This window comes from Anomalospiza imberbis, chromosome 2 (assembly GCF_031753505.1).
Source record: "Anomalospiza imberbis isolate Cuckoo-Finch-1a 21T00152 chromosome 2, ASM3175350v1, whole genome shotgun sequence".
In the NCBI taxonomy this organism is placed as follows: domain Eukaryota; kingdom Metazoa; phylum Chordata; class Aves; order Passeriformes; family Viduidae; genus Anomalospiza; species Anomalospiza imberbis.
In genome coordinates this window covers 26,154,645-26,180,119 of record NC_089682.1, presented here as the reverse complement: position 1 = coordinate 26,180,119, position 25,475 = coordinate 26,154,645, and the positions used below count along the sequence as shown (strand labels likewise).

At 36.6% G+C, this 25,475-nt stretch overlaps 1 protein-coding gene across 14 annotated transcripts in view; it reads right to left on the bottom strand.

Moving 5' to 3' along the window:
• Positions 1–25,475, bottom strand: part of MCF2L (MCF.2 cell line derived transforming sequence like) — a 141,607-nt gene that overhangs the window by 12,119 nt on the left and 104,013 nt on the right. For all 14 annotated transcript variants that reach the window (XM_068180196.1, XM_068180199.1, XM_068180201.1 and 11 more), the window contains 17 exons: positions 17,951–18,070; positions 17,005–17,121; positions 16,347–16,496; positions 15,555–15,679; positions 13,728–13,842; positions 12,692–12,811; positions 11,696–11,887; positions 11,310–11,501; positions 10,474–10,633; positions 10,265–10,335; positions 9,169–9,245; positions 8,050–8,116; positions 4,447–4,562; positions 3,350–3,419; positions 2,067–2,159; positions 1,818–1,910; positions 295–420 (listed from right to left, as the gene is read on the bottom strand). In XM_068180196.1, coding sequence (XP_068036297.1) covers positions 295–420; positions 1,818–1,910; positions 2,067–2,159; positions 3,350–3,419; positions 4,447–4,562; positions 8,050–8,116; positions 9,169–9,245; positions 10,265–10,335; positions 10,474–10,633; positions 11,310–11,501; positions 11,696–11,887; positions 12,692–12,811; positions 13,728–13,842; positions 15,555–15,679; positions 16,347–16,496; positions 17,005–17,121; positions 17,951–18,070 — 2,004 coding nt within the window. The remainder of the gene's footprint in view (positions 1–294; positions 421–1,817; positions 1,911–2,066; positions 2,160–3,349; positions 3,420–4,446; positions 4,563–8,049; positions 8,117–9,168; positions 9,246–10,264; positions 10,336–10,473; positions 10,634–11,309; positions 11,502–11,695; positions 11,888–12,691; positions 12,812–13,727; positions 13,843–15,554; positions 15,680–16,346; positions 16,497–17,004; positions 17,122–17,950; positions 18,071–25,475) is intronic.

Sequence of the window (25,475 nt, the reverse complement as noted above, 5' to 3'; positions counted from 1 at the left end):
ATGGTTTTGGGTTTTGTTATTTTTTGGGAACTGAGAGTTTTGGGTGTAGTTTTACACAAAGATCAAAGGAAAAACAACTTAGGTAGACAGAGGAAAATATTAGTCATAGCAGGAAAACGTCAAAAGAGTATAAAGAGATCCCTTTCCTATTATTTTCATTACACAATTAAGTTTAAAGGCATGTTTTGTAAAACACTCTTCTCATCATTAGTACATAGTATAGGGCATGCTGTACATATATCCAAAAAAGAAATGAAAATAAAGTTAAAAGTAAGCAAAAATACTGCTACTCACATCATAGCCTGTAATGGCTATCTGGTGCATAGAATCATTAACTGCTTTAAGAATGCCCAGGATAGATGTTAGTGCTTCCTGAAGATCTTCAGCACCTTCACAGTTCTTACTGTACTTCAGCATTTCCTGAGTGCAAGGGAATGACAACTCATTTACCTAGCTTTTGAAACAGTAGCAACTAGGAATGCTCAAATTTTAACACTGAATTTTAGGCAGGGGGGGTTGGAATGAGATGATCTTTAAGGTCCCTTCCAACCAAAACCTTTCTATGATTCTGTGATTTTAAAGTTAGAAAAATGAAACTTTATACCATATAATCTAGTTAGTTCAATAGTGGCTGGAACTCAATAGATCCTAAAGATTTACTTCTCATTTCTCCTGCTCATTAGCCAAATATATTTTGTTCATCTAGAGGTTTTGTAAGCTGTATGTAAGAACTTTACAAGACTAAATTTGCAAAGATATTTTTCATCACAATTGCAAAAAAAAAAAAACCCAAAAACCAAACCAAACCAACAATCCTCTAACAAAAGGATAGGGTTTTTTCATTTGTTCCTTTTCAAAACAAATTTTAAAACATAGTCAAACTTAATTTACTCTTTTAACTATGGCATGGCCTGCCATGCTAGTAACATATTTAAACTTACTGCACTGGGTATTGTCTACACATTTAAAAAGGAATCCCTTCTCTAAAGGGATTATTGGTGAAGCAGCATCTTCCAATTTGATACAGATAAACATAGCAGCAAGTTCATGTGGAACTCCTCTGACTTCACAGTATGAAAATAAGAATTCACTCATGGACTGTAGGAAGTTATTTTAAGTAAAAAATCTTTATAATTCTCCTCTTTTTACACAAGACTAAAGTAATTTATTATTTAAAGGCTGTTAACAGCTCTGTTTTAACTGAAGAGTAAATCTGGTTTGAGGTGAATTTTTAAGCTACTGTTAAATACAAGAATTGTAACATGTCTTTGTGAGAAATAGTTCTTATTTCAAACATGGCAAAATGTTACATAATACTTTAAATAAATTTATGATAGTATCTGGCTCTTATTTTGCTCTCTCAGTATAGCATATTTAAGTGAATCACAACAGCATCCTTTATACAAACACCATACAGTGCTCTCTCTCAAGTGCATTTCCTAGAGTCCAGCAAGGCAAGTTTCTGCAATATGGGTGGGGTGACTATAACTGAATTACTTCAGATACTCTGTCATCTTTATTTCAAGGTTTTCTTGGACCTTCTGTTTTCCCCTCATCAACTTTTCACCTTCTTTTTGGCCACAATCTAAGGGCAAAGGTAGTTACACAAGATATCTCTATGTAATGTTTTCTTATTAGGAGTTTTTTGACTGAAAGAAAAAAGAACTGAGCTGCAAACTGATGAACGGGGATTTGTGTGTTTTCATTTACACATCTGTTCACTAACTTTTAGGTTTCTCTCCAGCAGGATGAGAGAAGCAGCACTCAAAAAAAAAAGGCATAAAATGTGCTTAACATTATAGTTTAGTAATACTTACCTTTAGCAATAATTGGTATTTGGTTATTCTTTGAACAGGTTTCAGCAAGTATGAGTCCAAACTGAGCTTGTGGTCGAGTTTCCTCTGACATTCCTGTAATCAGTGTTGGATTTCATCAGGACACTAATCAGTATTTGTGGTATTTGCTCTTGAGAAGGTTCGGTAAAAATAAATGAAACAAAAAACCCCAGACCCCAACAAAACCAAAACCACCATTATTTTAGGGATTCAAGTGAGCATAAAGCATACCTGGAAGAATACAGAATCTGAAAACTGCCTCCACAAACTTTCAGATCGAGGTTTATTTTGACAGTATTTTTCATAAATCTGGAAGTCTTCCATCTGGAATTGGGGAGACAAGCAAAAAGTTCATTACTTCTTATGACTTTAATAGACAAAGTTCATAATAATTTTTTTCATTTTCAATAATGCTAGTAAAGAATCCAACACCACCACCAAAAATTGAATAATTGTTTTTTGCTTAGGATGCCTCAAGGAATTGCAAAATCACTGATTTTGTAATGGCTACTAATTTGCAAAATAAAACATTCCTGTTAATTTTTGCTTCTGTTGAATGTTAAACACCTTATGAAGAAGCATATGTTATATTTACAAATATATTTCTACTACAATACGAAAAATATCACTATGAGTGCCCAGCCATGAGACCCACTGTGTAGATTTTTTAAAAGACTTTGTCCTTTCCCTTTATTTTGTTTTCACAAATGTTTTATGTGACTCATAGTGGGAGTCACACTAAGATAAATCAAGCAGTTTGCTCCCCCTTATTACTTCAAAAGTTAAATAGCATGACTTCAGCACTTGTTGAAAGCAAAAGGAAATAAAGACTGTTGAAAATATCATAGTAACCATAGTTATAAAGGAAAAGACCAGGCAGGAAATCAGCAGGCACAGAAACACCTCCTGTTTTAGGAAATAGCATTTCTATGGATGCAGCCAGTAAACAGAAGGGAGAGGGATGGCTCCTCCCAGGAGTTTTAGAGCATCAATAGGCTGATTTCCATGCACACATTGTAATTTAGCCTTTAGTATACTACAGGTGAGATTCGTTGTTTAGTACATTTCCAATTGAAAAAGTTTATTTTTGTCATAGCTTTCTATTTTTGGAACAAAAATGTTTTGGACTTACTCTGTTGAAGTGTACTCTTTAAAGAAAAAGAACAAAACAATACACTAAAGAAATCTAACCAAGTAAACCAGCCATTTATAGTGATGTGAAACAATGCAGTGCATGACTCCCCTTTAAAAAAGCAGGTTTTGTTTTGTTTTTTTGGTTGGTTTTTTTTTTTTTTTTTTTTTTTTTACAAAATAGTAGTTTTTTCTAACAAAATCAATTGTGCTGCACAGGGGAAAATATCAGTAACTCTCAAATAAAATCTGCATTCTTAACCTATTACATGCTAAGGACAAACAAAGGGGATGTGGTGGTAATTGCTACATGAGACTCACTTTCACGTGTTACAGCTCTAAAGAGGTTTGTGAATGAAGTGGCAGCAAAAGGCCACACATACCTGGTCCAGAAAGCACCGTCCTACTAGTTCTGGGTATTCCACATAGGTTTCTAGTTCTCTCAAGAATATTCTACAAGAAAGAAAATTTTCTTAGCACACACATCAAAGAAAGTTGTCATAATGTTCACAGTCTTGCAATTAGCTTTCTAAACTTTTGGAAACAGAGTTGTAATACTACAAAACCAAACATAATTCTTCTAGATTGTGTACTTTAAAGGGGATAGCAAATTAAAAGAAATATCCTGATCAATTTCTTTCAGCTTGCTGTTGCTGCAACTGAAATCTAATACAGGGTTGGAGAAGGAAGGGGGGATTTAATTTCCCTTCCTTATGTATTCAGCAGCAGGATTTGTACAGTTTAAAGTGTTTGGGTTTTGCTTCCAAATACTACCAAACACCACACACCAAACAACCCAAAAACCACCTTCCCAAAACTAAAAATAAACCCACCCAAAACACAAATAAAAAAATCAGTGACAAAACATCCATTCTAGTTTTGCCTGAATAAGAAACAACTAGTTAATATGCTTAACTTCTCTTGAAAATCAATTTCCCTTTCCTATGAATTTAAATATTATCCTATGAAGAAATACCTCTCTAGCAGCAAGGATTCAGATTTCAGAGAGGTCACTCAATATATATTTTAATATATACAAATAAATATGGGCTTATACATTAATTTTATATACTATTTAATACATCTATAGAAATATAAAATTAATCACTCTCAATCAGGTGTAAGAGTTGAGAATTTGTGGTTTAGAACCATAATTCACTTTCCATAGCAAAAGTAATTAAAAAAAAGAAATGCAAATAAAACCTATTTTAATTATCTTGTAACCAGATCCAAATATCTTCCTTCAGAAAGATGACCACAATGCAGAATTCTACCTGTGTGCTGCATATATGCAGTATCACACAGCTTTGCTCATCTTTTATAGATATTTTGCTTTTCCTCTTCTATGTTATACAATGTTGACATGCCATACAGACAAGTAGAACTCTGTAAGTATCTTATAGCAATCTAAAGCAGATTAAAATATAAAGTAAAGAATCTCATCCAAATGTTGTTTTTAGAACCAAACGCAAATCCTCACCTGTTGTGAAAGTGATAAATTTCTTCCATATTCCCAAACAAGATATCTTTCTTATTTTGCAGTTCTGGTGAAATGAGATGAGCCATTAAGGGGTTGTCCATCTCTGCAGCATAACCCTGTAACACAGGAGAGAGGCACAATTATTATCTCCCTTAACTTGCAGTACTTCTCTCTCTAACAAGCTAGTCTGCCTTCAGGCTGACAGACATAGACAAGAAAGAGCTCAGTTTTAATAATGAAAGAAGAATACAAATTCTGTTTTCCCATCACCCCACTTAGACAAACACAGAGTCTTTAGAAAGAGACTTGAGTAAATCCTGTGATTCTAGCTAAGTGAGGATGAAACAAAGTTTGCAATCATTTTCACCAAGTAAAGGCTCTACATTCCGATACTGCTTACAAATTATAGCTCATACTCTTTTTACTAAGACTTTACACATCTGAATTTAGTCACAATTCCAGTACACACACACAGACCTTCATGCCTGTCTTAGCCGCTGTTATGAAGGAACAAGCTGACTGTAGTTATTTCTGCAGGTAACAGAAACCATTAAGCTAAAAGTCTTCCATCTGCTTTAGTACTAAAAGGAGTAGCTTTAAATTCCCACATCCTCCACTTGTCATAAAAGCACACATTCTCTTGTCTATCTGGCACAGAAAAGGACACAAGTGGCTTTAGTCCAGGACTGTTCTCCTTTGGCCTGAGGTCACTAATCTGCGTTCTTTCAAAACACTAAATAACCCTAAATAAAAAAACCACTCCCAACAAGTCAACCAGAAAAATGGCAGGAATTATCTAACACCTGCATTATAAGCAGATTTCTTAATATAAATAAATTTCTTATCATACAGGCATTGAAGGAAGATAATTCTATCTTCTTTATATTTGGATTAGATTTCTCTCTCGTGGTTTGTTGTTTTTGTTCATTTTTAAAATTTTTTAAAGACAAAGTGATCCTTGCATTAAGTCACATTGATTATAATAAACCATACCAAACAAGCAAACTAATTAATTAAAAGAAAAGATAAGCAAAAGTGCACCTACAATAAAGATTTTCAACATTTTTGACATGTGGTCCAAACTAAAAAATGTAGAAGAACTAGCTGGTAAAGTCAGCTAACCTGAAGAATTCAAGCATTCGAGTAGGACAGATTTTTTTTTAAAAAAGAACACAGAATCAGCCCTTTTAAAGTCTGGGTATTTGTTCCTCAAATACCACAAAAAAAAAAAAAAAAAAAAAAAGCCTATACCCCCATGGTATAGGCAATGACGATGGAGCTCATAAATAGCTAAACATTGGCTCCTTTCTCATATTTCTCCTGCCCCCAAGTAGGAAAATGCAATGTCTGAAAAAAAGTGAGTGGAATAAATAAAGGGAAATTGTACAGCCTTAAAAATTTAAAAAATTTTAGATAAAATGGAGTTAGTTTTTTTTAACAGGAAAAGAACTACTGCAGCCACCATGCAGTTTAGATGAAGAGCTCCACAAAGAGAATGATTTCCACTTTAAGTCAAGATGATATTGAACATAGCACAGCACTGGCAAAAATAAGGAGTATTGAATTTAGCTCAGGTGAAAGGAAGTCTGACAGAGTTCATTACTTGCAAATTTTGAAGGAACAAAAGCATGAAATGCATACTTTGACAAAAAGTTTTTGTCATCTTTTTCCCTTGTGGCTGATATACTTTTAAAATTTACTATAAAGAGCTTCATGCTTTACTACCTATGCAGTAGTTGTGTCTTAAGAAAAGAGAGGGAAAGCTACTTAATGCAGCCCCAGAGATTATTTAATCTTACTCAGATTATTTAATTTTACTTTAAAAATGTTTAAGGCTTTGCTTAGTCTTTCATTTGAAAGCTGCTCTAAAACCATCCAAGAAAGTGGTAAAAAGGGTAGAATTCAATACCTAAAATAGACTACACCAATATTCTTCTTCCAGTAAAGATTATGGAATTTCACCAACTAAAGTGGGATGATCATGGTTATTAATGAAAGAAAAATTATTGATCTTGGATAAGCTATAGCAGTTTCTAAATAATCAATCTTAGGAAACTACCTTGCTTTTTTTCTATCAGAATCCTTGGCAGACAGTAAATGCATGGCAAATAAATAGGATAAAATAAGAGTAAACACTGTCTCTACAAAGCAATACCAGGTTATTTTACATGAAAAATTGAAAGATTAATAGGAGAAACAAAGGGAATGAGAGAACAGCCAGAACTATGGACTAATAACTAAAATTACTCAAAAGCTGGAAGACTGCCACTGAGCCATACCTCAGCAAGTATCTGATCCAGAATTACTGCTGGTACTCCCAATCACCCAAGTTCAAGCTAGAGAGATACCAAACTGCGAGGAGGCACAAAGACGTGTGCCTGGCACAGTCAGAGTAGTGGAGTGTCATTCACTGGAGTGTCACTTGGCACAAAACCAAGACACTTGACCTAGCAAGACAGGAGTTGCACTTCACTCTTTGGAAAACAAGAGTAACACCACAGGAATAGAAAGATGCTCCAGTAGCAGCAGTAAAGACCAAAAATCCTCAAACTATTCAAATCTTGATTTTATTAATAGACCTGTACAGATGCATTGCATACAAAAGCCGAGGATAAAGTGATCTTTAAGGCCTACTCCAAACTGACCTGGATTTATTATCACATGTCAGATGTGACCATCATGCTGTAATCAACACTTCCAGCACTTGGACTGAACACAGGATGTAAATGCTGTGGGAAGCTCAGCACAAACTAGCAAAACCAAGACCAGAGTCCAAAACCCTCATACACTACTCTTACTTGAAGGTATGTACTCAGAAGTTATCAGTCCTGGTCCATAACTTTTGACAGTTCCTATTTAGGAGCTTAACATTGATATGGACACCAAGAATATCCACTTGTCTCAACTCTAGTTCATCCTGATCAAATTATTCAGCCATAGTTATCTGCAACTTCATCATTCCCTGAAATCAAATTGCATTACAGGAAAATGACACATCCATAGCTGAAGACATGAACTTGAGGGAAAAAAGGATACTGCAGTGTATTTGTACAAGCAACTCAGCAGTGCTGTGATCATGCCTCCATAAGTGTGGAGCAAAGGGAGCACCTTTTCTTCCTTGATGATTTCAAATGAGGATTTTATTACAAGGCATTCTGTTCCCACAGTTGTACCCAAGACATCTGGAAGATCACTTAAAGATATGCAAAAAGATGTAAGAAACAACTTTACTCCTCTGACACAGAAGCCTCTTGACGCAGATTCACGTTCCTGTGTGACACGTGACCTTCCTGCAACTGACCCAAAACTCTGGAAAGAACTTTTGCGGGAATTAATGATCTCACTATGATTCTACCTAAATACTAAGGCACATCTTATTTTCTGCTCATTTTGTGTTTTCTAATACAAAATCCTAGTTGTATGGCTATTTCTAGAAAAAAATCACATATTGCTACCTCTGTGAAAATATGATGAGAAAGGAAAAATATAATGACCACATTGCTTGACAGAACAAACAGAGGCTTTACAGTGGTAAGGAAAACATAAGAGCACCCATGAAATGCAAAAAATTCACTAACATCCAGAGAGAAACTTAATCTTTACCTCAAGAACACAGAGAAGTTCTTCCACATATGCTCGTTCAGTCTCGATAAGTTCATTCATTACATGCCTGTGGACAAAGAAAGACAATTAAGGTGGGCCTATTCACTTATGTAAAGTAATGAGGAAACATTAATTTTGTCTGTTTCTCTTCTTTACTTCAGACAATAAAAGAACAATTTCCAGGTAATGGAAAATGTGATGTTCCATGGATATTCCTGTCATTATTTTATATATCCTTATTGAGAGATACCTATTTTTAAAACATTTTAAAATTTTTGAAAATGTGTTTGAACAGGAAAACATATAATCTAGCAGTTTCAGTGCTGTAGTAACTGAATTGAACCAGTAGAGTGTTTTATCATTGTATGTACAAAGTCTGGCTATACTGTGTTTGCAACTACTGTGGGAGCTGGAGTTGGAGCTGCATAGGATTATCAAATACAGACTTAAAGCTACACTGGTAATTTTAAATTAGAGGCATTTAGGGCACACTTTAAATATCTCGATGATGCTTCAAGTTTAATTTCCGTAATGCTCAAGCATTGAATCATACTTTCCCCCAAACGCCTCCCTTGTGATTTTGTGTGATGTAACAGAATGTTATGACAGTAAAAAGACCATATAAGTAGCTAGTTTACAAGTAAAAATGCAAGGTTTGCTATTTGCATTGCAGGTGGTACTAAGTAATTTCTTTAACATATTTTATGCTGTTTGGTTTTTATAAAAGTGTTTTTTTGGTAACACATATTCAAACAGAGAACTAAAAAGAGTCCAATGAAAAGACAAAGTCTCAAAGCATGGAGACCAAAACCTTCAACAGATTTACAGGGAGTTTATTACTCAAAACTCAATAATCTCTGAAATGAAAATATGTAGTTGTCCTGCCATAGCATCACCTCACTGCAGCAAAGGCAGACTCTGGTACTACCCAAACTCTAATTAAAGCTGCGAACAGAAATGTCTTCCTTTGTGCACAGAGCACAGCCAATGCATTTCAAAAGTCACTGAGAGTGATTTCAGAGAAATATACTTGTTTTATCAAATCCTTAGCCAAACGCAGGCTTTTCTGGAACCAAATCAGAGAAAGCCCAGACTTTTTGCTTATCAAAATACACTTACTGTCGTAACACAGCTAGGTTTTCTTCATCGTCCATTGTAGATCCTCCTCTGCTTTGATGGAGTTCAGTCATTTCACTCTAAAGAAGGAAACAAACAATGAAAAAAATAATCATGGCATCACAGATGCAGAAAAAACACTTTAAAATACAGAGCTTTGTGCTCAGCACTTTTCACTGGAAAGACTCTACTCCATTAAAAATGAAGGCAGTTTGCAAGAAGGCTGTGAAAAAAATTCAAGTCACCCTGAAGGTCTTCAAGCACACAGTATTTGGATGTGGAAAGTTCTCCATCAAAAGCCAGTTTAGAAAAGATGGTGGTTTAAAGCCCCTTTTGAAGAGGACATCAGAGCACCAGCATAATCTTGTAGGCAACACTAACCTTAGTCTGTTTTTCAAGCTAAAAATAGGGTACTGTGCTAACTTTCTGGTTACTTCTTAAACTGACACAGAAATTCCTAAAACTTTTACTGTAATGCCTAAACCTAACTATGGCTTGCTGAAAAAAGAGAAGGGCTCTGCTTTCAAGCCCTCCTTGAACTGCTCCTTTTCTCTCCAAATGTTGTCCATCCTGATCATGTGGCCCAGCCTTCCTCCTGGCATTGTCTTTTGCTGCACCTCTGCTGAGTTGATTCAACTCTCTAACCCAGTGAGAAACTACTTGTTTCTGTTGCTGCTGTCAGGATACTTCCCTTGCTGCAGGCAGGGCAGGAAGACCATCCCCACTTGGGAATGGCAATCCAATAGGTCAGGTGAAGCTGTCTTGGAGCCAATGACAACTACTTCTTCACTGTCAACGGTTTTAAGAGTAGCCAATTACTACTGGCAAATAAAAAATGTTTCCTGTTCATAGACTTAATATTTTGCTTCCCCTAACATTTTTCCTACTATTTAGTTTACCCTCCCTCATAACCAGCCCAACAACAAAGCAGCCCCTATTTAAACCATGTGACTGTTTCAGCAGCATTACTTCAACTGGGACAATGCCATCACTTTTTCAGTAGAAGTCCCTCATACTTATTGTGAGTTCCTGAATATTCTGTTGTACTATGACTTTTTCAAGTAGCGCATGTGTGAAAAATGCGAAGTGAAAAAAATACCTTTCCTTTTCTGTAGTTTACCCTCCGAAGTGCACTGCTTTCTGAGTTGGACACATTTTCTCTTTGGAGACCTAAACATGTAAACCAGAACCAAACAGAACTGGATCAGATCTGACACAGATGTTTGTGCAACCACAAATTATGTCTGGAAGTTTCTTTAGGTTTCTCAGTATAGCACAAAAAACTAAAGGCTAATACAGTTAACTTACCTGGAGAGGTACAAGGAGATTTTACAAATGCTTCAGGTCTTGGAGCAACTGGCTGAACAGGACGTGTCTGCTTAGCTGCCAGCTTCTTAAGACTTACTTGTCGCTTTTGAAACATTTCTTCCATACTTTCTTGCTTCTGGAAAACCTTTTGTACATGCATCTACAGTTGCCATGGAAATAAAAAATAACTTGAATTAAAAATATAATTTAAATTATTTATTATAATTTTTAATTCCTGTCAGAGACCTATCAACAAGCTACATTGACATCTACAGTGTCTACAGCATACTGATTTGAAATTGCAATTACTTTTATACCACATATAGAAATATTACACAAACTCTTCACTCTTAACAAGGTGTAATCTACTGTGATTTTGTACACTTAAGAATTGGAACATCACTTCAAAAATATTTTGTGTGCTTACTATAGAGAAATCTGGGAATCAAGTTTCAATTAAAAAAAAAATTGAGTGTCTAAAGGTTCTGTTACATGAAAAGATCAACCACGAAGAAAAGGAATATATACTTAAGTTCAAAAAAAAAAAAGTAGCACCTTTTTTCTACGTAAAAAAAGGTATTTCAAATACTCACTTGGGCGAATTTTTTTTAAAAACAATTTTTCTGTCTGAAAAATAAAGTAGCTATGAAAAGTCTCTGAAGCCCTTGATGCTTATCCAAAGATATGATGAGACTCAAGCACAGAAATGTATCAACTTTCCAGCTCACAGTTATAACTCCTAGTACTCATTATTTAGCTCAATCAATGGCAGTACAAGAGAGCAATTCTAGTATGAACAAACGGACACAGAGACATACATAAATGTTTTCTGGTACCTTTAGGTCTTCATTGAGGATGTGTGCATACTCTTCGTGAATTTTATTCAACTCCTTGATTTTATTGCCAGCACCAGTATCCAGGAATCTCTCAATCTCCTGTAATGCTGATTCTGCACCATCCTGAGACTGACACTTATCTACTGGCTGGGAAGCCAGCAGGTAAATTCCTTCATCACACCACTTCATAGACTGGAAACAGAGAAGAACAGCCTCAGAATGTACCAATGTCAGCATCACCCACTAAGAGTCTAAAACACCTCAACCTTGTCATGTATTCAGCTATTTAAAGAGAAAACTTCCAGCACACTGAGATAATGCTGCCTACCATTATGACAATTGTTCAACTGAGGTTTCAGGAAACAACTGTTGCATACTAAATTTACCTTCTCTAGTAAGTCATGCAGTTCCAGAGATTTGTTAAGAAGTTTTCTCCTCCGTTCTGTCTCAGTAGTGAAGGCATCACAGAGATGATGAAGTTCACTGCATTTTGGAATAATGGAGTCCACAGCATAATGATTGCTTTGAATAAAAGCATCACGCTCTGAGGCTAACATTTTGGCTTTTGTTACAGTTTCCTAAGAAAATAAGCACTGATTAAAGTACATATTTCCTTGGATCAAGATCAATGAAACAATTTTTACACAGTGAAATACACATATTGATAAAGAATACATATTTAGTTAATATCTGCCTTGCTTAATAAATCAAAGTGATTCATTGTCTTTCCAGATGCCCAAGAACTTTCATGTACCAGAGTACCTCAGAAATCACAGTGAGTTTAATCACAGGCCTCCTTGTGAAGGAACTACTGTTGTCTTTTCTCTTCCTTATTCAGCAGGGTCTGTGTGTGTATAATGCAATTTGGGGTACAGCAACAATCTGAACTCAAATTAAAAAAAAAACCTATCTCAGCCTTAAAAGCAACAACCTACTTAAAGAGCAATTTGTTTCATTTTGAAGCACAGATCAGAAAAAGGTTCCCTTTCTATATTGTTCAGTATATGTTTCTGTTGGCCATCTTTATTGTGCATTCAATACATTTCTTATCTCTAAGATTTATTGAAAGACATGGCTTTAATAGCAATGGAAGTGGCCCCTTGATCAGTAAACGCAAAACTTGGCTATGTAGACACTTCATGCAATTCTTACATGAAGCAATCACACTTTGTGTCTGGTCATTCTGCTCTTTATTGAGGGATGTCCAAGAATTACTCTGTTCCAATGGTTAAAGACTTTATTTCAGATTCCTTCAGCATGTTACCTGAGACACTGATTCTGCCTTGTTGTCAGCTTAAGCTGACACACTCAACAACCAAATCCCATTCCCTCTGCACGTGCATTGTCATAGTAGAAATTAAGGAGATTGGCAGAGCTCTTACATCTGATTTTTCTTTAAAGTTGGCAAGATCTTTCAAAATATGCTCCACATGTGAACGGCTGTTTCCCACATCTGTGAAAGCAGACAGTCTCTCAGACACAATATCCAAAGCTGTTTTGACCTGAAATGAGACAGAGCTATATATGAATGAAGAGACCTCCACCTCTCCAGAGAGTCACCAATTACAAAGGTGATAGCCACTATTTGCAGTCAGGTGACTCACATTATGTGGTTACTGGGACACAGAGACAAAGCACCTTTTTTTGTCAGCCTACCTTTCTCCCCAGTTCAAAAGGAAAATAAATACAAAGAAAAGGAAGATGCAAGAAATCTAATGCTAAGGAATAATTTATGATCTTGCTTTTACCAGATGACAAGGACACAAAGCGACAATAATGTTAACAGCAGAACATGAGGGAGAGGTCCCCACTCCAGCAATTGTTTTAGAGACAGACAAATGCTTGCAAGTGTTTCTGACTGTTGCCCTCGTGGAGACACAGGGGCTGTGCTCCGAGATCAACTACATCAGGATAAAGGGTCTGTGGGTGCCATCAAGCACATGAGTTAAACAACATGAGATCAGAAACTGGCTGTGAAAACTGTAGTGCAGCCTCCACCCAGCTTCTAACACTATGGTTGCAACTTCCCACCCACGGTGTTGGAGACAGTTTTCATAAAATTTCAGCCAGAATATTTAGTTGAGACTTGGTTCCATGAAGGACCTATTGGCAAGATCGAAGTGTTGCAGCAGCATTTTATGTTTCTGTGGTAAAGAGCAGGTTTCAAAGGAGTTTTTTAATGCTTATACACTGCTGGGTGCATGGAAAAAAAACTTCCTAAGACTGCAGAAAAAACCCCAAAATGTTATGTCTCTATAGGCAAGAATCCAAACTAGTAAAGATAGCAGCGTGTCAAGTAATGGCAAGTACAAGAAAAAGGTGGGATAAAGCTTTCAAGTACACACAAGAACTGTAAAATCAAGAGCAGGAAGCATTTTCTATATTACCAAATATTGACTGCAACCAAGAAGTTCTCACCTCTCTGAAATTCTGTTCAAAATTCCGAAGGCGCAGACACTGCTCTAGTTTTTGCTGATGCTTCATCCAAAACTCATCAAAGGCAGTCTCTGTTTCATGTAATTGAGCCAGTAGCCTTTAAAAATCAAAACAAAACACATCAAATAAATACTCTAAGAATGATGGGTACAACCTTCAAGGGACAATGCACCCCTCCACAGTAAATAAAAAAATCCTCCCCAAAGCAGTATTTTTCAGGACAAATAAACTGGACACAGGAAAATTTTTTTTATCACACAGTATGATTTCCTACAATAACACTGATGTAAAAAACTGAAACTCAACACAAACAGTAATTTCTGAAAAATGGTCAAGTGCTTATTTTAAGCATCTTCTCAGCTTTGGCCTGAGGACATGGGGAGCTGGGGCTAACATACATAAATATGTAAATGTGTGTGGAGGAATCCAAGCCTTAGGCTCACAGGAAAAGTTAAGGTAAAAAATTTGAACTGCTATGACCAGCTAGCTGCCCTTACATTTCATTCTTTGGAGCAAAGCTCACTATAAACCTGAAGGCCATTGCTCCTTCTCTTTCAAGCAGAGTTATTAATTAAATATCACAGGCAAGTGTACAGCTGTACTGTGATGAGGAAAACCTTCTTTGTTTATAATTCTGGCAAATGACTTAAAACTTTCACTTCTTAACTTACCTTCTATTATTGCATTTGACAGTATGACATCCCATGGACTTTATACAGTGCACTTTGCTGTACTTAGGCTACATCCAGGGAAGGCAACCCATCAGAATTTTAATAAACTTTTGTCTTTAAAACTACAGAAATGAACCCTGAATTTACAAGTTAAAACCAACTAGAGAAAAGGCAGTGACACACGCACACACAGTGTTTGTTCCAACTTCCATCAGATATTGTATTGAATAGGAATGTTATGGATAAATTAGCAACCCCCACCCTGATTGTCCTTGGATAGCTGATAGCAACAGTGACCAAAAAAAGTGACTTCTGCCAAGCTTTGTGGATAGGAATGGATAGTTATTTGGAAAGAAAGTCAGCCTGAGTGTAACAGAAACATAGAATGACAGACAAAAAAAGAATGCAGAACACTGCCTGGGGGAAATGAGCTATGCTTTCATAGCTTTGTGAAAATTTACATCTGTGCTACAGTGATATAATGTCTTCAAACCTGGCAATAATGTGAGGGGGGTGTGTATGTGGCAGGCAGGGAGCAAAGGAAAACAATACCTATTACTTATATGCCCAGAGGAAGCACATAGGAAATTGGTGCATAGGTACTTCCAAGAGTGGTGTACTCACTAGCAGCCTTTAAAAGCTACTAACAACATTGATAAGTTAACAGGTTTAAAAAAAAAACAACCCTCCCACTTCAAAGGGACCTAATGGAAATGGACAAATCTACTGAAAAGAAGGGATAGATCACTTCAGTCTTCCACTCATGCCTTCCATACAGCAACAAAATTTCCTGGATTGCACATCAGTCTCTAAACAAAGCAGTGATATTCTTTAAAATAAGGAAAAGATACTCAAGTATAGAGTCCAAATGCGACAGAAATGAAAAGAAGAACAGTGTAGTGTGGTATCAGAATTCCAACCACATTTCCCTATAGCCAGGTGACCCCGCAGTGGGCATTAGGGGGTTACTTTTTTCAGGACTGATCTGACAACAGAAGAGTTGTTTCTGAAATTATTTATAATGTTCACATTGAAACATTTGATTAATTGCAAAGCATAAATATGGAATTAAATAAAGGAGCTGGGGAGGGGTTGAAAAAGCAGAAAAAAAGCATATTTAGTATTTCACACCTCTCACCTTTCTACCGTTGTTTGATTGTCTAGCTGATCTTGATTCAGTTTGTAATCAGGATTCTCAGTAACTGGTTTTGTAATACTTCCAAGGATATCACTTCCCTGTTCTACTGCTACCCTGATATCCTCCTACAAAACAAAACAAAACAAATACCCCACATGCTGGAGTGGCATGTTGTTTTTTAAGCAGAATTCACAAGGCACTGAATTGAAAGCAGGATTTCAATAGCATTTGAGCAAGCAGTTTTATTAAAAGCAGTGGCTGACAACAGACAGTAAATGATAAATGTCAGCTTCTTCCATGTTTACCATCCCAAGACCCCAGTGTAACTTTATTAAATTTTCATAGTAGACAGCCTTCTAGTGTAGCTTTAGGCTACAAATATCTCAAAAATGTAAGATGCACAGTTCTGAAACCACCAAATAGCTTTCATTTAATCCTTTTTGAAAGAACATTTGTTCATGCTTCAAAAGGCCATATATTTTAATATGCATGCAAATACAATCAAATTTCCGGTTGCAAACAAAACTACAAATTAAACACACCACTACTTACAAAGAAATTACTGTTTCACATACAATCCATTATGCATTTGTACATACATAAACTTAGTTTCAAGAAATGTCATTTTTCAATGCAAAAAGGATTTTTAACATCAAAAAATCCAAGTTCAAAAAGACATCATTGGTTCAAATTACTACTGTCTATTAGCATCATCCATATTTTCAATTAATATTGCTAGCTATAAATTAAAAGAGTTAACTAGAAGACAGCATCTCTACAAAAATTACATACCTTCATTTTGTCCTTCTTTTCTGTGTGTGTTGCAAGAAGGGAGCTGGTTGATTGCACATCATTTGGTAGTTCTGTTTCAGCCAGCTCAGTCCCAAAGGACTGAAGAATCTGAGCTGTTTGCTTAACCTTTTGGGCGAAACCTTCTATAGCCTTTTGGAATAAAAAGCATTAAAGATGTTTTGTGTTCATCACACACATATGTACAAACAAACATAAGCACACAAAATATAACTCTCAAAACAAACCCAAACAGATGAATTACAAGACTGAAAAATGGCCAAAGTAGAATTTTGCAAGCAACAGATACCGTCACCATTAATTCCTTAATTGTATATTTTTCTTAGGCTTGTATCAGGTGTATCTTCTTCATATTTTTATAATCTGGAATTATTTTACAATTTGAGCCTTTTCTTCCTTGTAGCAAAACCAATAAACCTCAACACAATAACACACTGTAGTTCCTTTGCTCCAAGTGTTCAGAAAACCACTCCCAAGTTATTACTCATATTATTTCTCTAAGATGACTAAGTACCATTGGGAACATCTTCTCACACTGAGCAAGTCAACTTGCATCACTTGGAATCTGTTTTATAAATGACAGGGTATAAAACAGAAGGGTTCATTAAGCTGAAAAGTTAAAACAAAACCTAAGACTTACAGTGCGACGGGACAGCCATCTGTTGTGGCAGTAATCCAGGGTGCCACCAAGATCTTCTGTTAATTGTGTCTTATCAATGTAACCCTGCAGTTCTGACACTGAGCCCAGCATTATGATCTGCAGCAGGACAGAAAAAAAGTGAACGTGATCAGTGGTGACAAGTCCCTTATTAATGATTCTAAGCCCCATCCTTCAGACACCGACAGAGATGATGCACTTTTTAATACAAAAGTGAGAGATGGAACTGTTTCCTGTGGGTATAGAAACACAAACTTAACAGTTCTTTCAGGTGAAGATGATGTAAATGTAAATGACTGAATATGAGCATGGGCACCAGGCATATTAAAAAAAAAAAGCTTATGGATTATACAGCATAACACTGCCAGATTTTTTTTATCTTGATAAACCATACTTGGCTATTTTCTAAAAGCAACATCCATTTCTTGTTAATTTTTTCCTTGTTATTCAGGGTCTGCAGGACAGAACAATAGTGCCTACATGGATTTGTCATGTAAGGACTGGTTCTCCAAAATAAATGAAAGATGGGGCAATATTTTCTTAAAGACCATCTTTCCTCCTTGAAATTTATATCTGATAAGTACAGTTACTTTTATTTCACCAGCTCCTATAGTTCCAAATTTTATTTTAAAATATAAATGCTGTACACTTGCAAACAAAAGTACAATCTGTGGGTTTACAGGTGATATAACAACAGGCATCCATTGTACATTTGCTCAAGTGACAGAAAAGATAGCGTTTGTCCATGGGAAATGCATCTGCTTCAGAATTCACACATTCTTTCAAGAAAAAGCCATCATGAATTAGCTAAAATTGCTAGAATTGCCTCTAAGCATGGCTTTTTGTTGGGGTTTCTTTGGTCCTCATTGGCTAGCTAAAGTACTTTTACAGATTCCTGGTAGTAAAATGAAAACAGAGGATTACTTACAGGTACTTTCATTTTAAGCTCATCTTTGTTGAATCTGAAAGCAATGTCCGAGAGAGCTCGATGAAAAAATCCTGCTGGGCGCAGAACGAGGACTAATTGCAGGTTTCCTGGGAAAGATGCCTGCAAATCAAGTTTAGCCTGTTATTTTCTGCGTCTCAGCTCCAGAAAATATTTTTGAACAAGGCAAAACCCCTGATAAACCACAAACTAACTGTATCAAAGGCCTCCCATAATGGGGTGACCAATCATATTGTTGCATGGCTAGTACAAAGAACTTCATTCAAAAGACACTTACTTGTCTTTGGGAACAGGGATCTATTCTCTTGGAATCAATTTTTTTCAGGGCTGGCTTGTACTGCTCTTCAGCTAAGATTGCGACCTACCCAAGGAGGCTAATGAACAAACAGCAGTGGCTTAGAATTTTTTAACAGCAAGACTTTCATGGTTGTTTCATCTTCTCTTTAGATAGAAGGTGCCATAGAAACATCCATCATTGTGTGAAAACTTAACAACAGAATTTGTGCATATACTACCTTGCCAGTTGCCTGCAGAAGTTTTTGCCACAGAAGATGAATTTCTCAGGGAATAACTTAGAAATAAGCTTTAATTTGGCTGACAAAAATAAAAATCAAGCATAAAAATTCTCAGTTCTGTTTTTCCTCATCCACTTCCAACTAGCAATCTGATGGATCTTTCCCAATTCTACAACAGGTAGAAGGAAAACAGAAGAGAGAAGAAACAAACAAACAAAAAGCATTAAATTATTGAAAATCAACTTCTGCTGTGGCAGAGCTTTGCATATTTGGCATTTAGCCACTCTTGGAAACATTTTCCTCTATTCAGTATTTCCACTGTAGGAAGGCAGTGAAATTCACTGAAGAAATTATCATTATAATGATTAAGTATGCAATTTTCTTCATTATACTGTTGGAAGTTATTTCACTTTTCTAGCAAACTGGTTTACCGGAGGGAAGAAAAAAAAGCCAACCAAAAAAGCCCCACTGACTGAAGGAGCTGTTATGCTATGCTCTGTTCCAAGCCTACTGGAACTGTTAGTATCTGGAAGGATGAAGAGTGATTTAATAATAATTTTGAGGTTTTCAAGGCTTCCAGGTACTTAGCATTAGAAATGAAGAACTTTTAAAGGGAAAAGTAGTTTAATACTTTTCTGGAAAGCTTCAGAGATCCATTGTGGTTCCCCAGATATTCAGTACACAACCAAGATTTCATTTGCTAAGGAACCTTAAAGGCTTGAGCTTCTCAATCTGCCTCCATTTCAGTGATGCCCACATTTTCGAGAAAGCATAGTGGTTCAGTTCAGACTCAAAGGAATCTGAGAGCTGGGAACAGAATCTGGGTAATTCTGAGTGACCTCACTAGCTTCTCAGCCTTGCACGATAAAATTCCCTAAAAAAAGTACACTGTTCACTAAAACTAGTACAGCCTGTGAAGTTACTAACCCATAGTTATCAGAGGAAAAACTTTTCATAGAAAATTTCTGACTGTATTCAGAAGAAAAAGAAAAGATTATGCTTTTCTTACTATTTTTTCTGAATTACCATACAAAGCAAACCCACAAATTTACTTGAGAGACATTAAACAACAGACAAATAATTTTTAGTTAAATCTCCTGGATAAGTCTTTTAGAAGGACAGCTGTATTTACTTCTCTCATTCAACAGACATGTCCACCTATTTTGTGCCTGTAACAGCAGTGTTCAGTCTGACTGAGCAGTTACTTTTTACCTTTAACTTCCAAAATGCAAAGTCTTTTCAGTGGCAATGCAAATATTTCAGAATAAAACTGATAGAAGAGATATTTTTTAGGTAACACATTTTGAAAAAAAATAAGGTGCCTCCTTGTGAGACATCCACCCCACCACATGATGTCCTGACCCACTGTCTATGGCAGTGGATGTCTGCAACCCATTTAGCCTTACCTGGAGCACTGGGAAATGCCCTGGACAGGGTGCTAGATAATCTCATCGAGCTCCCTTTCCCCACAAAAGATGGTCTTTCAAGGTCCCTCCCAACCCAGTCTCTGATTTTATGAAATTTAGGCTATTACTGAAGCAAACAGCAGTACCCAAATGCAATCTAATAGTAAATTTTTCTGGACTGTGTGTATTAGGTCCTATGAAATAGAGTTTAGTTGCATTATGAAATTAAGTATGGTGTTCAATTCAATGAAAACAGAGAATACACACTGCAATTATTTTCTATCTCAATGTGTCAACCCAAAATGATGCTGTTGAAGTCAATACAGTCTTGGTATCACTTGAATTCCCATTCAAAACCTGTCATAAATTTCCCTTCTCTCTGAACAAAACCTCAAATTCTAGATTACTTTGACTTTGTCTACAGTATAAACTTGTCTCCACTAGTCTGTCTTCATTTGGTTTTCTTTTTTTCTCTTCAAAAAAACTTCATGTCTTAAAAAATGATGCCTCCTTCCCTTGTGGCTAGGAGTAAAATATGCAAATTAATTTCTGCGAAACAAGATACGGAAGTTGTGCTACAGTAAAAAATGTTGGACTTGTGCCAGCTATTACAGTTTATCAAAGGTTGTATCTGCACTGCCAAAATACTATTACTTTTTTTCCTAACTTTTTTTTGCTAAAGCCCTGGTGACTTGCAGAGACAATAATATGATGTAAGAGATACTCCACAGATGCCTGTGAACTTCATTGACCAGTCAACTTCACCCTGAACACTGGAACAAAACAAAAATCCTCTGTTCCAGTCCAGCAGCATATTTGTTTGAAGCCATTGTATGCTAACCAGACAACAAACAATGACTTCTCAATAATGTTTTCCTTAATATTAAGCACCAAAAAGTATTCATGTTATGTTTAGCAGTGCTACCAAATAAAGTGCCTTCAAGGACTGTTTCACTGAATTCAATGAACCTTACTCAGATTCGTTGAAGGGTTTGTATGTTCAAAAACTGGGTTGGTTTTTTTCCCCAAAGTGTGTTTCTTTATTAGATTAATTAATATTAACAGTACCCCTAACATCTTGTATCATATATTGAATTTATCTGATTTAATACCAATGCAAAGAAGACTAGGGGTCACGTATTTCATATTCTCTGCAAAAATTAGGGGAGCCAAGCCCATAAATTCATTAATCTCACTTTCACTTGTTTGATACTTCATGACAGTCATGGGATTAGTTTTCTATCTGCTCATCTCCTTCACTTTCTCACCCAGGCAGGTCAGCGCCAATTCCAAGGAGAAAAAGATGTAGATGTGCACATTGTTATCAGCTTTAAATTAAATCTGACCAAACCAGGAATTTGCATACAGCACAGTCCCAGGGTTCCAATATACTGAGATTTTGTTGCCCTACAGGTACCCTGAACCTAGAATACAGGGAAGAACCTTTTCTGGCTGGACAAAATAGCGAACAATCTTAAGTTTTCCAGAAAGCCACTTAATAATTTCTCAGGAGCAGGTTAATCTGCCTGCTTTGAGGCACCTGCTTCTCTGGGATGGGGAAGCAGGGATGGGATTTCACTGCATGCCCCAGGTTTCTGGAAAGGGGAAAATGTATAGACTGAAGAGAGCTGAGTTCTGGGCAAAATGCAAAATCAAATGACCATACAATCACAGAATGGATTGGATTGGAAAGGATCTTAAAGATCACCTACTTCCAACCCCCCCCAACCAGGGCAGGAACGCCACTAGACCAGGTTCTGAGGTCCTCATCCAACCTTGCCTTGAACACTTCCAGGGCTGAGGCATCCACAACTACCTGGACAACCTGTTCCAGTGCCCTACTACCCTTACAGTAAAGAATTTCTTCCTAACGTAATGTTAAGTCTCTCCTCATTCAGTTTAAAACAACTTCCACTAGTCCTACCACTATCTGCCTGTGTAAAGTCACTCTCTGTTTTATAAACCCCCTTTAAATACCAAAAGGCTGCAGTGAGGTCTGGCCCAGAGCCTTCTCTTCTGAGCAACCTCAGTCTTTCAGCCTGTTCTCATAGGAGAGATGCGCCAGGCCTCTGATCATCTTTGTGGTCTCCTCTGGAGCACATGTTAGTTGCATATAATCCTAACTATCATTTTTCTTCACAGAAATTACTGGCAGAGAGTCTGTGTACCACCAGAACTGACCCTGAAGTTAAGCCAGCTTGCAGAAATATCATAACCATGTGAGCCAAAGAGCTAATGCTTGACTTGGTTTTAGTAGTTCTGTCTCAAAATATTTGGAACAATACTAATTTTCATTTTATGAACAGCTTCAAAATACCCACATTGCCAAACTCTGTGGTGGTGTTTTCCCTTCTGCACTTACTAGTATGCCATAAGCCACAGAGCACTTCTTTGCAAAATACTTCTGTATATAAAGGGCCTAGTAAATACTTGCTTACCTATTTAAGACTGCTTATTCCTGGCTAGAATGAACAAGTGCCTTACACATAATTCTTGTCATGAAAGAATCATTAATTAAATCAGTTCATAAAAAGAGCAGCTTGAAATCTAATTTTAAAAACGTAGGACTGTTTTGAATTAGATCTATGTTTAATGCTTGTGACATTATGATCCTGCTTTCTGAGTTTAAGTGACTCACTTCTCTGTTTTTATATATTCAACAAATACATTAAAAAAATGTGGCTAACTACACAAGGATAACTGCAAAAATGCCTGCATGTGAAGTAGTCTCAAAACATCCAAAGCAATCAGACAAAACCATACTGATCTCAAAAATAAACTTACTCATTTATCACCTACTGTAGTCATTCATAACAATAGCCACAAAATTAATACAAATACTGTTCCAGCTTCATCATACTGCCAAGTTCTAGTCTTAAATCCAAGCAAACCGAGAAACATGACCGAAGCTGAAAGAAGAGCAGTGTTTTCAAACTTAAGCCATACAATGTGTGAAGTGTTATTATACTTTTCAGGAAATGATGCAAAGAGCTAACTAGAAACTGGGCTAATGGGAAATACCTATCCCATATAAATGTAAAACAGTGTCTTTCATGGGGCACCATTTAGAAAACATATCTTTTCTACATCAAAAACTCACTAAGAAATTCAACATCTCTACAAACAAGGCCAAAGAACTCAAAATTGGATTACTGCAAGTCAGCATTTCTCACCTTGGATATCAAACCAATAAGATTCCAGATGGCACAAAAATGGGACTGCCTGACTCCTGCAAGGTTTAGGCTGGTATTACAAAATCAAAGAATAAATTAGGTTGGAAAAGACCTCCACAATCATCGAGTCCAACCTAAGCATTCTGGTGTGCTGTGTCCTTTGGCTTCCAGTTTCTTCCTGCCAGCCAACGGTCTTGGCCCTGATCTTCAAAGAAATTAATGGGCTAAGCCACTGTTACAGTGAAGACTACATTTTGATTTATGAACAGCTAAGAAAAGCAGTGCTCTGGACAAGGCAGTCCAAAACAGAAGGCACGAAATCTGCATGCAGTGCATCCGTAGCGGTGGCAAATCACAAAGCAAACTTCTTTTCCAGGAGGCAGCATAAAACCCATCTTTTGTCACATTTAGAAAAGCCTGCAAAGTTTTGCAACTGGATAAAAATTCCTCACCAACAAAACAACCAACCTCCATCCTTAACTGCTTACTCAAGAACAGTGGCCCACAGGTACATTATTCCCTATGTACCAAGGAAGTTTATTTTTCCTGGACCTTCAATATGAGGTTGATGAATGACTCTGGTAAAATGTTTAATGATGTAGAGTGCAGTTTTTTGTTTGTCTAAAAGAGTGAGTTCACAATGCAACCTTCCCCTCTAGATGGAGGAAGACAATGATGACAGGACAATGAGGCTAACACAATGTAATGACATAAACTTAATTTTTTAAAGAAAATACACTGGAACTGTGAAGAGAGCTGTGTGAAATCCTAGAACGCATTGATCAGTAAAAAGCCTTGCTCCTACAACTGTGGATTGAATATTGCTTGTTTGGGTGTGTTAACATTAGGAGAGAAAAAAAAGAAGATAAAAAAGAGTCATTTTTGACTGCATGGAAAGGACAAGTGGATCAATTTGTCTGGCATTTGTCATTCACCCAACTTCAGCTGGGACAATACAGAGCTGCTATACCAGCCAACATGACTGCTCCTCCTTGCACACTTATCTGTGAGACTACGTAATTGTCCAGCCCCAGGAGCTAAAAGGTTCAGCAAGGTCTTGCATGTCTCTTTATACTCTGAATACTGTGTTTAATTGAAAACAGGACTTCCTAATACAAATTTAGGAGAATTGCTGCAGGTGACAGGGCAAAGAGTTGAAAAAATTTTGTATCCTCTAACAACAAGTGAACAATTTGCAACTACTAACTTCAGTATTTTTCTTGTAAGAACTTTAAAATTCTACTGTCTCTAACAACATGACAATTTGCTATCAAGTCAAGACTTCATGCTTAACATTAAACTTGGCTTTTGGAATCTCTACCAGAATTTCACCTCTCAGCCTGACTATCCCAGAAGACCAGATTCTTCCTAGGCTAATAACTTAACTTCAGCTAAATCAGGTGAGAAATAAAAATAATGATGTTGTTTGCAGTGTCTCTTAAGCCACAGAGTCTGCAAGCCTTGTGCCTGCTAACAACAACATCCTGGGCTGCCTGCCCATTGCAACTTCATCAAGTAGACTAAAACAATAGCAAAGTCTGCATGCCTGGCCATGTTCTTGCCACAATCTGTCACATCCCAGGAAAAGAAGTGCCATATTTCAGCCCAGGCCTCTGGCTTTGCTCTCAGTCCCACTGCACTGCATGTGCTGCAGCAGCAGTCACCCTGGGTGAGCGGTGCAGTCACTGGCCTTCCATTATGTCTGCAAAAATAGGTTAACCTCATCTCCAGAGTCTTGACTACAACAGCATTTAAGTATCAGCATGAAATACAGATTCAGCTCATTTTCTGCCCCAGGAAAAATAAAGTACCCCTAACAACAAAGAAGGAAAAATGAAGCTTAGAAATTTTTAATAATACATTTTCCACAATAATTTCAGCATGAAAAAAAAACCCAACATTTCGTTAGTTATGTTTTAAAACATACTTCCAATACCCACTAGTACAAACCAAATGTGTATGAAGAGTCTTGAAAATAATAATAAATAATAATAACAAATCCATGCTAGTATGAATTTCTGTTTAACAGCTGCTCAGTGCTTACAAATACATGTCCTACAGTTGCCAGGGTATTAGTGATGGGCAGATGCTCCAGCCAGGATATTCCTGTCAGGCAGTGCTCCAGCCACAGCACCCTATGTTGGCATTTCTGACTTCACAAATCAACTCCCTCAGGATGATTAGAGAAAAAACAGGTAAAACAGGTAAGATGGCAGAAATGACAACAAATAAACCAACAGCCAAAACTCTCATCTCAAATAACATGAGACTCCTATCTTCACATACAGCAATAAGCTTCAGCAATCAAAAAAAAAAAAAAAAAAAAAAAAAAAAAAAAAAAAAAAAAAAAAAAAGGAAAAGGCTACAAATTGAAAGGAGGTAGGTTTAGATGGGACATTAGGAAGAAATTATT